Below are 18,296 nucleotides of genomic sequence, written 5' to 3' on the forward strand. Positions count from 1 at the left end.
GTTTTGTTTGTTTTCCCCTTTCCCTTTGCAAGCCACTTTGAGGGTCTTTTTAAAAGAACAATCAAGCGCTGTATAAAATTTGGTAAACAAATGCCAGTTGCAGGAAACTGCAGGAGAGAGTGCTCTTAGAATCATAGAACTGTCAAGTTAGAAGGGATCCCGCGGGTCATCTATTCCAGCCCCTTGCAATAAAGGAATCTGGTAGTGCATTTGGAATACTTTGTCTTTAATTTCATTTTAGGGGCGTGGTAACTCAAGATTATAGTCTCATGCTCTACGGATTGAGCTATCTCGGGTTATTCTTCCACTCAGGTCGTGCTTGAAGGCTTCCCGCAGGCAGACATCCGCCTGGCCATTGTGAGAACAGGCTGCCGGACTAGGTGGGCTCGCCTTAAGCTCTCGACTTCCTTATAATGACTTACTAATAATTGTATACAGTACTGGTCAGGATACTACCTGTACTTATTTACCTATAGATCGTATTCTATTACCGTCTCAAGCACTTTTTCCTTTCTTTTTCTCTCCTCCCCCTGCGAGAAATTCCCACCCCCCACTATTATATCGAACATTTCCCGTGTTCCTGACCACATGCCAAAGCCTGGACACAGCCCTGCGCGCTGCAAGAAGGTCCAGCACCCCTTAACGGTGCTTCCACCGTCTCCCCCGCTCCCTCCATCTTTGACAGCTGCTTTCCTCCTGGCTTCCCGCAAGCCGTGTTTACATTCTGCCGACAGGTCCACGTTGCCGAGCCATTCGGCCTTCTGATTGGCCGCGGCGCGCGGCGCGGCTCCGCCCAGAGGTGGAGCCCGACGTGGCGAGCTGTCTAAGCGCGCGTGTTGCTAATGCCAGGCCGAGAGCCGCGGCCGGCGCAGGAGCCATTCTGGTTGCGCGGGCTCCCGGGAACGCAGCTGACCCGGCTTTGCAGGGTTCACGAGCTGTCCGTGCAGTCGGTATGTGAGAGACGCGCAACAACGGGCCGGGAGGACGTTTGGGGAGGGAGGAGGGCTGGGGTTGCTTCCATAGCTGTCAACTTTCAGATTTGAAAATAAGGGATCAGGAGCCTCACCTGTCCTGGGGAGCCTCGAAAATAAGGGATCAGCAGCCTCACCTGTCCTGGGGACAGTCTACGGGATATCTAACAATCCGGGATAGCAGCGGGAAACGGCGCTGGAATAAGGGAATTTCCCGCAAAAAAAAGGAAGCTTGACAGCTATGGTTCCTTCCCCCACCTGCCTTGGCTGGGGGCTTCTCCCTCCCCGCCTCGGCTGTCAAAGCCCCATGGGTGCCAACTCCTTGGGGCCCTGGGTGCCCGAGCACCCACCCAATTCCCCATGAAGGGCCCGGGCACCCACACATTTCGGGGCCGCGGCCATCCATGCGCACCGCATGTAACCCAGGGCCCCGGAGAACCCACGATCACCGTCCCCCAGCAAAAGCCCCGTCACGTCCCCCAGTCGCGGGCACAGCCGGTTGCCATCTACTAGCAGGAGGCCGGCCTCGGAGGCGAGCGAGCATTTGGCGGGACTGGCGGGGGAAGCGGGACGTCCTCCTCAGGGGACACTCTTACGCAATGTCCCCTCCCGGGGGCGGGGGAGAGAAGACGGACGGGGCGCGGGTATGGTTGGGCGCCGCGCGGGAGCGTGCACCGGGCGTGCCTAAAAAAGCTGCCCTGCTGTCATTGCATATAGTATATTTTTGGTGTGTGTGTGTATATATATATATAGTAGTGTTTCCCCCTCCGAGAAAAAAAAAACCCCAGCAGGAATGAGCCGGGGGTTCCTAATGTCTGTCCGCGGCTGGGAATCCGCGAGGTTCGTCCTTTTTGCAGCGCGGGGCGCCGGGCGCGTTCCACCTCGGGGTTCCGGGGCGGTCGGGCGGGAGAACTCGCAGCCCGGGAACTGCAGGCGGCGACGAGAGGGCTGAGCTGGGACCCAGGCCGGCGCATGCGCAGGCGGCGCCCTATATAAGCGCCTTGGCGCCGGCGCCAGCTGAGAACAGTCCAGGTTTGGGCGGCAGCGGCGGCTGAGGTGCGGTCTTGGGGGGTCTTCTCTATGGGGCGGGAGGGCGGCAATGCTCGGGAAAGGGCTGGATGGCGGGCGAGGGTAGCGCGGGCTGCTCGCGCCCTGCTGCTTTCGGCCTATATGGGGAGGGGGGCTGGCTTTTTTTTAATTCCCCCCTCCCTGCGTGTGGTGAATGTCCTGGCGAGGAGGGGTTGGGGGGCTGAGGGTGCCGGGGCGCTGCTTAGGGGGCTGCCCCAGAAAAGCGCTGAGGGGGGAGGCAGCGGGCGGCAGGGCTCCAGCGCCGGCTGGAGAAGGAAGCGGAGCCAGAAGGCGGGATGCCCGCCCTCCCAGCTCGCCGGCCGGGCTTTTTTTGGAGGGAGAATGAGGCGGCGGCGAGGAAAGAGCGGGGATCCCCCACCCATCCGGCCCGGGGGGGCCTCTCGGGGGCCGAGGTGGGGGGTGGCGAGGCGGGAAAGTGAGGTGTCTCCCCTGCAGCGCATTGTGGGGGGGGGGAGTTGCTCCCGGTTTTTCCTAGGGCGTCTCTGCCTTTTTGGGGTGGGGGCGATGGGGGTCTCCCTATGGGGGACCCTTGGCACCCCCGCCCCACCCCCGGCAAACCTGTTCCTCTCGTCGGTGTGGTCTGGGAACTGGCTCGGTCGGCCTGCCCTTGCTGGGCGTGTGAGGCTTTTTTGGAGGGAGAGCGACTCCCTCCTCCGGGGCGGGGGGCGGGGAGCCCGCCTGGTGGCTTCCCGGGCTGCCCCGAGAGCACTTGCCCCCGTCTTTCGCCCCTTGACCCTTCGGGGGTTTCTGCGGGAGGGGGGGGTCTTCACAGAGGAAAAGGTATGTTTCGGGTGGCGGATGGGATCTTTCCCCTCCCCTGTTGGGCTGGAAGGCGGGAGAGGCAGGTTGGGGTGCGGGGTCCCCCCGCTTTGGCTCCGGACTCGATTTATTGGGGGACGGCGGGAAGAGAGGGGGGCGCTTCTTGCCTGGGGAGGGGGCTATGCTTGTGGGTCTTTCCCTCTCTTGCTGTCTTGATGCAAGGAGGGGGGGGGCAATCGGGGTTTCTACTCCTATCCCGTGCACCCCCTCTGTAACATTTCCTCTTTTGCAACCCCAATATATAGGGGCATGTGTAAGTGTAGGCGGGAAATGCTTTTCTTAAAGAGAGAGAGAGCGCGCGCTCTTGCCCGCCCCCCCCCAAAAAACCCCCGCCGGTATCGCTCCCCCACTTTTTAAAAAACACTGTGCTCTTTTCTTCATTATTATTTTTTACGTTTCACCCTCTTAGGGCCAGCGGGAGTTTCACCCGCATGCTGGATGGAGGGTGGTGGCAGAGTCCAGCCTGCTGTTGCCGCCTCCTGCATTTACCCGCTTTCTGTAAATTGGCGCGGGCCGGAGAGCCGCGTATAGCTGGCTCGGCAGCTTGGGGGTGGGGGGGCTCCTGAAGCTGCTGCCCCCCGCCCTTCCCGCTTGGCAGGCAGCGGGGAGAACAAATGGCAGAAAGAGGAGGGGGCAGCTCGACTCTTTGTGGTTTACTTAGTTCACTCGAAACAAAATGTGTGTCTTCGCAACAAGTCATCATAAGTGATAAGATCCTAGTGAAAGTACTGTAAAGCTTGGCAATCTCCTTGCACATAGGATTTGGGTGTGTAAACTATATTCATGTATAGTAATAGCTGTTTATACACATGCAAGTAGTCTTGGTTCCTGACAATGCTATGTATGGGGTTTGATTCTGAGCGCATGGGACGTACATATTTGCGAAATATGCAAACCAGCACTGCTTATGATTGATGGGGGTACAAAACTTGCAAGTCGGCAAATCTTACTTTGGGACTACATGCTCATAGCAGAGTTCTCTGAGGAAGCAAATGGAATGGTGCCTGGAGCAAGGCATGAAGTGGAACAAAATGGCTACTGGCATTGATGTTGGGAGGCAGCAGATGGAAGCTGGTTGAACCTGAAATTGACCAGTGAGCACATGGATGATGAGAAAGGGTGACCTTCAGTTTTGTTTGTGTAAAGAACTGTTGCTTTGAGCTGAGATGCAGGGAATTAACACAGACCACCCTTACTAAGAGGGATTGCTGGGTAATGTACTGCCAGTTCACTTCCCTTAATTCAGGTGTGCAGGGTTTTTCAGGGACTGGAACATGACTAATGTGGGCAGTTTGCCCAGATTTCCTGTTCCAAGCGCAGGATTGTCACGAGGTAACAGGTGCCTGCCTCCCTGTGGAACACTTGTAGGCTCCTGGCTGTACATAAAAATGCCTTGCCCACGATGTTGGGCAGTTGCCATTTGGATGTTCTTGGTCTCTGCTAATTTCTGGAAATATCTTTGGGGTTTAGGCAGCAGGCATGCACACACTGGGAGCTGGACTTAATTTGAGGGGAAGGACTGTAGCTCAGTGGTACAGTATCTGCTTTACACATTCAATCCCCAGCATGTCCTGGTAGTGCTAGGAGACAGCCCTGCCTGAACACCTGGAGAGCCACTGCCAGTCAGTGTAGACAGTACTGAGCCAAATGGACCAATGGTCCAGCTTGATTTAAGCCATGAGCTAAACAGCACTTTGTATGTACTTTGGGTTAACCTATAGTCTTCTCTCATTTGCAGGCAACTACCTGGAATCCTAATAAGATGTCAAGGCGCAGGTAACATCACTTTTATAATATGCTAGCTGTATACAGTCTGACTGCAACCCATAAATATATGCCATCATAAAAATAGTTAGTCTTTAAGGGGCCACAGTGTATGTATAGCAATGCTCTCTGCTGCTGTCTTGATGGGAAAATGTATTTACCCTTCCACAGTAGTCGTTTACAAGCCAAGCTGCACCAGCCCTGCCAGGATACATCTCCTCAAGAACTGCAGCTACCAGAGTCTCTTCAGAACAGAAAAAGGAAAGCAATGCAGGTAAGTAGGAAATGAAACAGTCTCCTGGAGCCAGATGTGGTTAAGAATATGAGCAGGATTGCCTTGTTCAAGCTGAGACAAGAATTCACGGCACTGATATTGGTAAAACCACCTTTTTCTTGGCCTCATCCTCGCATCTGAAATGTAGAGATAATGGGTGGAATCCAGCATCACACTATTACAAATGTTCCGTCTGTGCAAGCATATCAACTTGCCAGATGGGACAGTGGTACACTGTTCTAGGGGTTCTCCCACCCACTCCAGAGCCAATTTTAGGGATGCACAGTACATGAAGGGAGGAGAAGGAAGCCCCATTGTGGAAGCCTTTGAGCAGGCCTTCTGTAGATGGGATTTGTTAGGTGAACCCCACACACCATATTTGTAAAGGCTGACGTCGGCACCTGGCACTCTCAAGTGGTTGCCAAGAGGCTGCTGATGTTGAAGTCTCGAATTCCTTGGTCTGCTTCTTCCCCCACCCCATCCCTATTTTGGTTTATGTGGAGCTTCCCCAACATTTTATATTTTCCACAATAACCAAAGCAGCTCATTGTTTCTGTGGTTTGCAGGCATCTGCCACAGATCACAGCTCTGTTGCTGCCTGTCCACACTGCCAAGTCAAGGGAAGGGGTGCTGACACTAACCAGCACTTTCTCAGGGAAGATTTTGAACCTTGTGCTAGCTCCCTTTGCATATCACTTTTTAAGAATTCTGGCATAATCTGTGAAGGATCTGAGCAGTAAGACCACTATGCCTGTTATTTTTTTGTATGATGGATGCTATTAAGAGCATTCTGCTACTTGCATAATGTTTCCTCTGTTATCACTTTTTTTGGTTAGGGCAAGTGTTTGAATTATCACTTTAATAGCTGTGATCGGTGGTTGTGCATATGTTGCCAATAAATGACTTTCAAAAATGAATAGTTGTGCACTGACGGCTTTAATGCTCCTATTTTTGAGGGAGGGATTTGAAATTGAGGGAGCCCTTGATGTATACCAGGAGAATTTGGCTTCGCTTGGTTGCTGCTTTGCTCTTAATCAAGGTGAATCTGTGTCTGTTTTCCAAAGGACCCCACGAGAACAGAAGAGATCAACATGAGACATCAGTATGAAATTAAGGTAATAATGACCTGCGTAACCATTGATTTTTAACTAAGCTGGTCTCCGTTCTTCAGTATGTGTGAGAGTTTAGATTGTTAACGTGGTGTCCATTGTGAGCAGGAGGTTCTTCACTTTTTGTCAGGGAAAGCATAAGGGAGAATTAATGACTCCAGCTGCATAGTGTGTGATTTGTATTCATTTTGTTGTGTTAGCTGCTGCAGTTTATGTTCAATGAATATTTCACCACTGAAAAACTTACTTTCAACTTCCAGGAATGTATAGTGTTAATTATGTCCCTTCCCAATATCCCACCTAATGTCTTACTGCTGCAAGGGTTTGGATAAAATGCTTTGGGATTTGATTTGCAAGGCCTAGTAAACATTAGCTGGTTGATGATCTATTCTATGTGACAGTGAAAAGGTTTCAAAAGGCTGTGACAAATTCTGCTACTCATAAACTATCTTGCTTGGTGTTATATGCATTTTTCTCATGCTAGCTCTTAATATCTCATTTGTAGAGTTGTTGGCCATCTACAATATCAGGCGGCATCTCCCCTTGTATTATAATAGAAACTCCTCACAAAGAAGCAACAACCACTGACTTTTCCAGATTCAAAAAATACAGGTTCAGAAACCTCTTCATAAATCCATCACCTTTACCGGAACTTAGGTAAGTTATAACCAAAAGCAATTGTGATGCTGCTATACTTTGATATGTTAAGCAAAGCGAATGTAGTGCAAAACCCCTGTGTTGTTCACCAATTTGTATTGGTGGGTAGTCTTTGACTTGGAGCTAGTGGCATATAGAAAACACACTGAATAACACCACTAATAAAACTGTCTTGTTTTAGTCCTTGGTCTGAATGCTTTGCCTATCATCAAGGGCAGTATGTGAGCTGTGAAATTTTGATGGACAAATTATATTTCAAGGTGTCATCTGTGTTTGATGGAAATTGCATATAAATCTGGCATTCTATGAAAAATGTTTTAAGATCATTTCTGCAAGTATTGTTGCTGTGTAGTCTCTTGTACTGCTAACTTTTTGGAACTGCACTGACTAGAATAGTCTTCCTCAGTACAGTGCCCTCCAACTTAGATGTGCTACCTCCCCATATACACCGCCTCTCCCCATATAAACATATCTGGACTCTGTGATTATCATACGAGTCCCTTTGTGGGCCCCCTCCACGAGAGGCCCGGAGGGTGGCAACACAGGAAAGGGCCATTTCTGTTGTAGCTCCCCATTTGTGGAATGTTTTCCCCTGGGTGGCTCACCTGGTGTTTTCACTACACATCTTTAGGCACCAGGTGAAAGTATTGATAACCATGCTGTGAATATTTTATGGCCTTTGAAATGGGTTTGGGGGAAGAGGGTTATTGATTTGCTTTTGTTCTATTATGTGTTTTTTGTTCTCATATTTTTACGTTGTGAGCCACCCTGTGATCTTTGGATGAAAGGTGGTATACAAATTTAATCAATAATGGGGGAACTCATGGGAATTGTAGTTTGAAACATCTGAAGAGCATCAAATTGGGGAAGACTGGACTACAAGAAGGTGGCATGGTTGGGAACAACACATTCATGCATATAGTAAAGTGAAACACCTATACCATATTTTTCCGTCTATAAGACGCCTCCCCCCCATGTATAAGACATCCCCTGTTTTGGGGGACTCCAAATTAAGAAAATGGGGAGGATTGCTCAGAGTTGTTTACCTTTTTTGGGGGGGAGGATTGCCAGAAATCGCTCACCCGCTGCTGACAATCGCATGCGTTGCTGAAGACATGCAGCCGCCAAATGGCTGTCCTATTGCCGCAGCGGCAGCCAATCACCAACAGCTCTTCTCACAGCTACCAATTACCCACACTATCGCCACTGTGAATCTCTTGCTCACTGCTGCGACCAATCACACAAAACCCCCTGCACTACCCATGTTTAAGACGAGGGCTAATTTTATAGCTCATTTTTTAATTAAAAACTCTCATCTTATAGACGGAAAAGTACGGTATGTGTTGGTTGCCATGTCTTTTCTCTCTCCCTGCCCTGCTTGAGTAAAATTGACCAGAAATTGTGTAAGTTCCATTATTCTGAAACTGCCCAATTGTCAACCTTGTAGTCCTAATAGTCATTCATTGTTGTCAGTCAGAAAAATCATCTTTCAACTTACCTGACAGAAAACTTGTTAGTTTTGCTTAATGACAAAATGACAATAATTTGAAGCAATTGTTGAAAACTTATTGTCTTCTGACAAGTCTCTACAGCCACTTAAAAGCTGAGTGAGTTGATTACTGAGTAATATCTACCTCTTTTCAGCTTTTGCCCTTGAAGGCATGCAACACTGACCACCCTTGATTGGATTTACAAACCTCAAAGCAACTCCATTTGATCAGGGGCAGCAGCTGAAGGGAAGAGCAAGCACCTTTTATTATGCTTGTCATTGGCATAATTAAATCATAGAAATGGTGCAGGGGTGAAGGATTGAAGCCTCATGCCAGGAATACTACCTCAATCTCTTATCTTGTTGGGAGTAGCCATGCTGTGAGACCTTTCAGTTGAGAGGGGCTAAAATGCTATAAAGAAATGTTCTCCCACCCCTTCAGCTCCCTTTAAAGTCTGAAAAGTCAGATACAGCCATCTGCATCATATGTAGTCTGAAGGCAAATGGACTTTTCTTTTTCAGTTCTACCTCAATGGTTTTTTAAAAAAACTGTATTTCATGAAATCCAAACAAGCTTCGAGTAGAACCCCTTTGGAAAACTAAGGTCATTAGAGTTTGGAGACTAGAAATAATACATCAAATGCACTAAATACAAGCATTTGGCTTCATCCCACTGAAGTCCAATTTTTGCTGAGACCACGTATTTTATGTCTTTTTAAAAATAATCTGGAATTTAAAATGTCTGTCTTTGATTTTAGCTGGGGAAATTCTAAAGATGTCTGGTTCAACATTCTCAAAAAGGAGAACAAATATTCTCACTGTAAGCATTTCACATCTCTACACTCCAACTTGCAGCCACACATGAGATCAATCCTATTGGACTGGCTTCTGGAGGTGAGTATTGAACTTATAAATGTAATGCGTGTATAAAGGACAATCCTGAGAAGTAGCAATACTGACCCAGAGTGCTTCCTCCTCCCCCCCTTTAAGTATTAAGCTTGTTTATATTCTGCTTTTCCAAATTGTGCTGAAAGCAGCTCACAAGGTTAGTCAGCATATCAATATATAGCAGGGGTCAGCAAAGTTTATCTTGCCTGGGCAGGATCGGTCCCACAGAGTTCCCCTGTGGGCCAGATTGGTGTGCATGTGAGTGCACGAGCCCACGATTTTCAGCATCTGCACATGCGCAGATGCAATTTTCAGCATCTGCACAGACACGATTTTCGGTGCCGCAGAAGTGATTCTCCACACCGCGCTGGTTTAGCGCAGCGCACGAGTGGGCAGCTCAGTTCAGGGGCGGTTCGGGGGCCGGTTAAACGACCTCCACAGGCCGCTTCTGGCCCATTGGCCTTAGGTTACTGACCCCTTATATATAGCCACAACAAAAACATAGGCATAAATATATCCCCTGTTGAGTTGCAACTTTAAAAAAAATGTTTTGTCTCGCTGTTTGTAGTATAGTGACTGTGAATAAACAAAGCTTATTCTGTAACAGGTATGTGAAGTATACACGCTCCATAGGGAAACTTTCTACTTGGCACAAGACTTTTTTGACAGATTCATGCTGACTCAGAAGAATTTAAACAAAACCATGCTTCAGCTCATAGGAATTACAGCCCTGTTCATTGCTTCCAAGCTTGAGGTAAGTAGCTGTCAGTGAAACCATTCTGCCGTTGACAATACAGCATTTTAAACCCATAGTTGTGCTGCATGTCCTTTCTAGACAAAGGCCATCCCAGTAAAGCAGCTGAGGAAGAAATGGGTCTTTTTTTTTTATTAAAGTAGCTTGGCTTATTACTGAGGAAAAAGGAAGGTCTGAGTTGCAGAGTTTGCACACCGATATAGCAGGTCTTGTGTGTGTGCTCACAAATGATAGCCCAAATTGCCATTAGCAAATAGCTGCCTATGTTCTTAACCCGCAGAGATCTTACTAGGATTCTGATCCCGGGGAAATGTATCCCTCAGTAACTGAAGGCTGGGAGTTTCCTAATACTTAGTTGAGACCGAACACCTTATTTTGTATCCTGTCTGCTTTATAACTTGCCTTTTCACCAAGAACCTCAAGGTGACCTGCATCGTTTTCCCCATTTTATTCCCACAACAACCCTGTTAAGCTGAGAGGTGGTGATTGGTGTAAGCTCCCGCAGTGAACTGAATGGGGGTTTGAACCCTGGTACTCACAAGGGATGTGGGTGGTGCTGTAGTCTAAACCACTGAGCATAAGGCTTGCCGATTGGAAGGTTGGCGGTTCGTTGCTCGGTCCCAGCTCCTGTCAATCTAGCAGTTCGAAAGCACGTCAAAGTGCAAGTAGATAAATAGATACCGCTCCAGTGGGAAGGTAAACGGCGTTTCCGTGCACTGCTCTGGTTTCGCCAGAAGCGGCTTAGTCATGCTGGCCACATGACCCGGAAAAACTGTCTGCAGACAAACGTCGGCTCCCTCGGCCAGGAAAGCGAGATGAGCGCTGCAACCCCCGAGTCGTTTGCGACTGGACTTAACTGTCAGGGGTCCTTTACCTTTATCTTTTTACTCCCAATTCTAGTCAGAAACTCCAACCACTACCACACTGGCTTTTGCTAAGACTTGCTAAAAGAAGAGCACTGACATGTATGCCTAGCAGGTCAAACATGTCAACATCATTTGAATGATGCAACATTCGTTGTAAACTTCACCATCTTTTAATGCACTCTATGGGCCTGGCCTGTACATCTTAAATTTTTTCAATTAAGCTGGCAACTGATGAGATCCCTAAAGATCTCAAGCACAGCTTAGGTTGGGGACATGGTAAAGGACTTGGGTCTAATGGTCTGGCTTCAAATTTCACCACTGACTCCTGCTTTGTGACAGTGGTGCTTTGCAAGTCAGACCTGGGCAAGTGACAATGGTTCAGTGAAGAAGCTTTTGGACTGTCCTGTGCAATTGGCCTTAGGATTTCATGGCGTTGCCAGTGGGCTCATGATATGAGACTTTGCACAGTAGTGCCACTTCTGTGAAGTTTCTTCTCGATGTGTGGGGATAAGTGCATAACCGTAGTGGCTGAGGATCTATCTCAGCGAGTGCTTGGCTCTTTGCTTTTTCAACTGCTTGCCCACTCCTACATGGAAGCGAGGATTTGCAGCTGAGCCTATAAGATGGCATGCTAATGGCTGCTCTCCCATGGGTGGTAACAGGAGCCTAAAAACATCTGAATCTAATTTGTGAAATTGAAATAGCTGTGGTATGCAGAATAGGGTTGTAGGAGAATGGATCAACAAGTCTGTAAGCCCTATTGGATTTGCTGTGGTTTGTTCTAACATTCTGTCTTTTTCTTCTTCCTTTAAGGAGATTTATGCTCCCAAACTACAGGAATTTGCCTATGTTACCGATGGTGCTTGTAGTGAAGATGATATTATAAGAATGGAGCTCATTATATTAAAGGTAATAAAATGAAGATGCTGACCATTTCAGCACATATTTAAGAGTCTGCATCCTAGAAATTAATCTATTGGATAGGTAGCTAACATGGTGCCTTCCAGATGTTTTAAGTGCAATTCCTATTACTCTGACCATTGGCCATGCTGGCTGCTCCTGATGGAAATTGAAGTCCAAAACATCGGGGGGGGGGGTCATATTGCCTCCTCCTACTCTATTGGCTTCTTAGGCAGAGCAGATAGTATTTATTTCTTAGCAGTGTCTCCAAAATCTGGAATCTGACTCTGCTGTGTACTGTGAAAGCTGCTTGGATACACTCTGTGAAGAAGAGTTTTGATTTGATATCCTGCTTTATCACTACCCGAAGGAGTCTCAAAGCAGCTAAAATTCTCCTTTCCCTTCCTCCATTTTAAGCTTTGTATTTTACAGAAGATATTTCTTGACCACCTTCTCAGGGCTGGGAAGATGTAGAGCTATGTATAAAGCACCTAACATCTCATGCCAGTGTATACATCCTGGAATGCTCTAACAGTACCCTCTGGGATAAGAGAATTGCCTGTGACTTGAGCAACTTTACTTGATTTTACATAAGAACTGGTTTTGCTTGGCATTCTCGGAATGGGAGCGCTTAATCGGAGGTGGTTTGTTGCCAGTACCAGGAGAGGGCACTGGGATCTTGTACATATTTTCAGGCAGGAATGGGGAATCTGTGGCCCTCCAGATGTGTTGATGGGAGTTGGAATCCAGCAACATCTAGAGGGCAACACAGGCTCTCTATTCCTGCTTTAGGGCATTGTGCAAGGGTTTAGTCTTGCAGAGCAGTAGATGAAGAGACCAAGTGGATTTCTGTATCATAGGATGGCACGAGGGGAGGGCTCACAACTTGAATTCTGCTTCATTCTACACAAATAATGCTGAGCACGTTGGGGAGAAGGAAAAAATACAGAACTGTTCTCCCTGGCATGCCAGTGCTACAGTGCAGAAACAGATGTGCACACTGCTGTGTGAGAACTTGTGCAGGATTTTGGGCCGCGTGAACAAAAGTTTACTTGCTAAGTTTGTAGATGTAGGCATCATGCACTAAAGCCTTTGTTATGATGTTCACACATGTAGGCTCTAAAATGGGAGCTGTGCCCAGTAACGATCATCTCTTGGCTGAACCTTTATCTCCAAGTGGATGCTCTGAAAGATGTCCCAAAAGTGCTGCTACCTCAGTATTCTCAGGAAAAGTTTATTGAAATAGCACAGGTAAGTTCCTATTCCAGCACATCTGGTGCATAAGAGCACCATACAGATATATAGATGCAAGATTTCAGCTCAGGTAGACAACTTGCAGGGTTCATGTTTGAACACCAGGAAGATGACATTGAGGTACAGGGCAAGAATCAAGTGATGGAAATTTCTTCAGTGCTTGATCATACAGTTGTCTCCAGCAGTGGTCTCCCACAGACGACTTGAAAATTGTGGAGGGTCTTGGCAGACCACGTAAATGATTTTTTTGCCTGTTGGAGCAATTGTGCTAGATGCTGTATTATTTTTAATTGTATTTTAATTCGAGCTTTTCTTATATATTGCATTGTAATACAGTAAAATGGAGAATAAAAGAACATGCTTGTTGCATTGGTTATAAAGCCTGTATGATATAACCCCCCCACTCCCACTTCAAAATATATGGAGGTACCCAGTTCACCTGGTCTCTGGATAATTCAAAGCAGTGCTTGGTTGCAAACAAATTATAAGATGAGAAACCTTTAGTGCAGCACATTGAGCTCTTGGCAAGTGGATACATAAGACAATTGGTTTGGATTCTAAAATGTGATGAGGAATCTCATGAGCTAGCATCAGTGCAGTGTTGATCTCGAGGACTCAGGATGATTATGTGAGACTGTAGCTTGCAAATGTTTTCCAAATACATTTGATTTTAATTCAGTTAAAATATTTTTAACATCTGGATTTTATTAATTTGTCCTTTGGATAGCCCTACTCAGACACAATAGTCTTAAGTGTTATGAGGAACCTCTGTGTATCAGCTCAAGTAACATAAGCTTAGTGAAAAACTGGTGCTATTCCTAAACTCTAAGCAACCGACAGGCATTATTTGTAATCTTGCACCCTCATAATCCAAGCAATGGACAAGCAGCCATCCATCATGGATGCTTTAGTTGAGATTCCTGCATTGCAGGGGATTGGATTAGATGAGCTTCAGCGTCCCTTCCAACTCTGATTCAGTGAGTTACTTCAGCTTGTAGTGATTAGCTATCAAATACGAGATTGGTTATAACCACGTTATTTATACTAATAAATGTGGGTTTTCCTTCCTTGCAGCTTTTAGATCTATGTATTCTAGATGTCAATTCTTTGGATTTCCAGTATAGAATATTGGCGGCGGCTGCACTCTGTCACTATACCTCAGTGCATGTAGTTACAAGAGTCTCAGGTAGGATGGAGCATCTTTTTTGTTGTTACTCAGGTTTTCATGTCCTAGCTATTGTAAGATTGTCTGAGGCTGCAATAAATATGTGGGCATGCAAACTGGCACATAAATATGTGGGCATGCAAACTGGCATAAACTGGCTGGATACCTTTTTATTTTAGAAATAAAGTACAAGCAGGGCTCCTCAACAATATTGTATCACTGGTGTGTTACCCGATATTGTGGTTGAGGGGGCTGTTGGCTCAGGATTGAAAGGGGTAGTTCTCACTCTCTGGAGGGTTAGTTATGGAGCCTGCTCATAAATTGTGTCTGTGTACTTCTCAATAGGCTAATTTTCCCTCTGTTTCCTCCCTTCCACCTCTGCCCCTTAGCTCATGCTTTCTCATAACTCTGCTGCCCCTTGAGCTTTCTCGCATTTAATCGTGCTACATTAAATTTTGAATTCTAGGGTTACCTCTCACTTTATCCCTGGGCACATTTAAAAATTGCCTACCCAAACAATGGGATTTTTCCTGTCTTTTACACAACGTCTCTTCATCCTGTTCTGTTCCATTTCTCTCCTCCATGTGCAAACTGTGATTACTCCACGCATGATAAGATTAATGAGAAACAAGAGGGCGTTTTTTCTGCAGTTGTCACTAGCTGAGTCTATTAGGAGTTATCCTTGGACATGCTGGGTACTACTTTATCCCTTTGCAATAGGAATAAGAATTGCTAGGTCCTCTTGCCAGCACACCAGCCACTATCTTGGAAATAATATTTGGTAATATCTTGCACTTGTGCTCATGTAGCTTCGCTGGGCTGTGGCTGTTTATATCTGAAACAAGGCATATTAAACTCTGCACAAGGTTCAAAGTTTCAGAAATGCACAGTAGTGGTGAAACTAAGGGGTTCATGACTGTTGTTTTCTAGTTTTGAGGTTGCCTTGAGTCTGAAACTGATGGCCAATAATGAAACTGAAAGCTATTTCAGCGAGCTCAAGAACGTTAAACAGTGAATGAGAGAAGCTAGAAACTGAAAATCTTGCCTCTGCCATGAACTCAGTAGTTGGCCTGGAACAAGCCACTGTTCCAGTAGATTTGTTCTAGCATTATTGGCTTAGTAATATACGCAGAGTGCCATATAAATACTTAAAGGCTTTTATTTGTAATCATGTAATTTTATTTACATTCTGTCCAACTGTTTATGTAAAATATCAAGTGTAGCTCTTGTATGTTGTAGAGCAGTGAATACGCATTATGAAGACCTCGACTCAAAATTTCTCTTTTATTATTAGGCTTGGAGTGGGACAGTATTGCAGAATGTGTAGAGTGGCTAAAACCGTTTCTTAAGGTTGCAAAAAAATCACCAGTGAAACTAAAGAATTTTAAGAAAATTGCAGCAGAAGACAGGCATAATATACAAACGCACACAAACTACTTGGACATGCTGGTGAGTTGTGTCTCCCACTCTGAGTTTCATGTTGTACCTCTGAGTGTTAAAGTAATGTCACATATCTTGCCCACTTCCAGTGTAAAAGTTATTTGGGCTAGCAAGACATATTTGTATAGCACTACAGAGATGTTTAAAGAAATTGGTTCAAGGTCAGGAGCTAGTGAGTTCTGGGCCAGATCCAGCTGCTTCCTTCTCCACTTGAGCTTGTCCAGGACAAACCTCTGACCCTTAGAGTGTTTCATGTTTTAAAAGACCCATCATCCCTGACCATGTTCATACTGACTAGGGCTGTAAAGACAGTGATGTACATTTTTGGCAATTAATATAGTTGCATTAGAAAGTAAAACTAATGTATAACGATAACTGAAATTTGAAGATGCATATAGTTTTAAATACATGAACACAATAAGAAATAAGCTGTGTTGGAGCAGTAGTACAGTTGGTCTTTTATCAGTAGACAGACATACTGTAAACAGAACCAATGTGCCCCCAACTCAGACAAGGTGGGCTACTGGCTTGATCCAACAGGGCTATTTTGACCAGTCACTAGGGTTGTTTAAGGGCAATGGGGTAGGGGTCCCCTTACCTCCATGAAGAAAAAGGAAGGAAATTCTTGTGTGTCAAGTAAATGCCATTTGCATGAAAGATGCAGACCATGAGGTGAGGAGAGGGCACCCGCGCTGTACCAGTTCCTTTTCAAGGAAAGGGGACTATAGGTAGGAATACAAGGGAGCAATTTTCTGCCTTTGAGTCCACAGGCAAAAACTCTCATGAAGGAATGTGCTCTGAACCATAGGGGAAAGCAAAGCAGAAATTGCTTGGTTTACCATTTGGTGCATTAATTTAAATATTAATTGAATAGGATGAAGTCAACTATGAAGTAGCTGTTGCAGCACCAGGCCAGCTATCACCGGTGTCTACAGGAGGAATAATTACCCCACCCAAGAGTTCTGAAAAATGAAATCCCTGCACAACAGGAGTGTGTGCCAACCTGAACAATATTGTAAGACTGTTGGAAAATACATCCTGGACTTTTTACACTTGACAAGTGGTTGGGAAGACTATCAAAAAGAAGCTCACATGCAACTTTGCAGCCCAGTAAAGAACAGACTATGAATTTAACTGTTCAGCAGTCAGAATGAACTACACATTTTTAACCTGTTGAATGGCCTCAAGTAACGGAGTTTTTTGATACCTGTGGGTGAGTGTGTCAGTGGTTTAGCTATGTATGAACTTAAGATATATTCTGCTGACTTCTGTTGATAGCACATTGTACAGTCAACTTCTACACTCAACAGCATTAGTCAGATTTTAGAAGCCTGCATAGCAGTGTAACTGCTACTGGGAGATCAATCTTGTTACTATACTTGTGTAGTATAGCTATGAGATAAGGTGAAACTGGTTTTAAGCATTGGCATAGGAAAGTGGGGGTGAGAAGAGGCTGCAGTTAAAAATTGAAACAACTTCTAAAATCAGCAGGCAACTTGAGCAACCAACATGTAACTGGAACAACACCTGCTTTACCGTGAATAAATGTCACATACTACCTCTTTCCTCATGAGGTGCTATCTTTCCTTTTATACAAGAAAAGCTGAAGTTAAGACTGTTCTGCAACAGCTTAAGTACTAGGGAGAGTCATGCTCTGTCCAAGGTAGTTTACTGTCCCTCTTTGTGCCAGCTTGCATTACAAAAGCTAACCTGCTTCTGTATAATCTTGTAAAAAGAAAGGAAGAATTTTTAAGTTTTCTAAATAGGAAAATGCCACACAGTATGTTTATAAATTTGTAAAAAAAAAAGGTCTTATGCGTTAATAAAGTGTTGGAAATAACTTGCAGCTGCCATCTTTTATCTCGCTCTCTTAGAAATGGTGCTCTAAAAGTAAAGCTTTGCCATTGCTTGAAGAAACTTCTTTTTCCGTCTTTGAGCAGCAAGCTGTAGCACTTCTTCTGGATTACTGGAATTCAGCTCAGTCTGCCCAATAGCTTTAATCTAAGTATTGAAACAAGCATCAACATAAGTTAGTACTGGCAATAAGCAAGTTCTGAGAATCATTTCAATGTTTTATATGCAATGCATATTGTTTATGTAATGGCTGCACAGAAGAAAGCACATAGTAGCAAAAGGGAGGTACTATTAAGTCTAGAAAAGAAACTTACTGCTATTTGTTTCTTGTCTGTCTCCCCTCGCTTATGGTGAAGGTCTGAAATACAATTAAGGAAACCTAGAAATACAATGAGCAGGACTTTATATAGACAGTATATATCCTTTAGCCTCTCACAATTATTAAATACTCCTATGAATGGAAGTTCTGCTTTATTATCTTTTTCATCTTAGTAAAATAAACCATTTAAAAATGTCATAAATACAACAAAATAGAATCGTGGAATCATACAGCAGGAAAAATAAAGTGACATTTATATACTTAGATGGAAAGGATCCTTCTGTGATCACAATTCAACAGTATAAGCCACCCCGGTTTTCAAACCAATCCCACGTGGCTCTTTTTATAAAAGGATACATGTCAAGTATTCCAAGATGGTAATATCCCAGATGTAGTCATAATAGGAGTCCATTGCATCATGGCTAAGAAAGAAATCTTTAGTTAATGTGTTTCAATGCATTCGAATGCACAGTATGTGGAAATTTAAAACCTTGCTTACCTGTTTTGCTCCTGAAGTGCTTTAAATGCAGTTTTATAATCTATTTCTCTAAGAAACTGGCACAAAATGGCTACCTAGAAAAATTGAGAGTTGATAAAATGTAACTAACTCCTGATAAGGGAGGCTCATATTTCATTTATATTATACTGCAATATATATTATACTATACAAGTCTGCTTTTTATT

The 18,296-nt window shown here is 45.2% G+C and overlaps 2 protein-coding genes across 6 annotated transcripts in view; one reads left to right on the forward strand and one right to left on the reverse strand.

Moving 5' to 3' along the window:
• The first annotated feature begins 883 nt into the window (after positions 1–883).
• On the forward strand, positions 884–17,040 carry CCNE2 (cyclin E2). 3 transcript variants are annotated; one of them, XM_081919802.1, is made up of 12 exons: positions 1,954–2,027; positions 4,618–4,655; positions 4,815–4,917; positions 5,982–6,032; positions 6,532–6,683; positions 8,931–9,066; positions 9,668–9,814; positions 11,494–11,589; positions 12,697–12,831; positions 13,909–14,020; positions 15,294–15,448; positions 16,314–17,040. In XM_081919802.1, exons 2-12 carry the CDS (start codon positions 4,642–4,644, stop codon positions 16,410–16,412), a joined length of 1,200 nt encoding a protein of 399 aa, XP_081775928.1. In that variant the 5' UTR covers positions 1,954–2,027; positions 4,618–4,641; the 3' UTR covers positions 16,413–17,040. The 3 variants fall into 3 exon arrangements, with proteins under 3 accessions (XP_081775927.1, XP_081775928.1, XP_081775926.1); XM_081919801.1 differs by lacking the exon at positions 1,954–2,027 and adding an exon at positions 884–950 and having other exon boundaries at positions 15,294–17,040; XM_081919800.1 differs by having other exon boundaries at positions 15,294–17,040.
• A 51-nt stretch (positions 17,041–17,091) lies between these two features.
• The window catches only part of INTS8 (integrator complex subunit 8), a 29,066-nt gene continuing 27,861 nt past the window's right edge, over positions 17,092–18,296 (reverse strand). For all 3 annotated transcript variants that reach the window (XM_081919695.1, XM_081919693.1, XM_081919694.1), the window contains exons 25-28: positions 18,112–18,185; positions 17,970–18,034; positions 17,608–17,651; positions 17,092–17,440 (exon numbers count right to left, since the gene is read on the reverse strand). In XM_081919695.1, the coding sequence (XP_081775821.1) occupies positions 17,324–17,440; positions 17,608–17,651; positions 17,970–18,034; positions 18,112–18,185 (300 nt within the window). In that variant the 3' untranslated portion in view covers positions 17,092–17,323. The remainder of the gene's footprint in view (positions 17,441–17,607; positions 17,652–17,969; positions 18,035–18,111; positions 18,186–18,296) is intronic.

Source organism: Podarcis melisellensis (genome assembly GCF_964234715.1).
Source record: "Podarcis melisellensis genome assembly, chromosome: 7".
NCBI lineage: Eukaryota > Metazoa > Chordata > Lepidosauria > Squamata > Lacertidae > Podarcis > Podarcis melisellensis.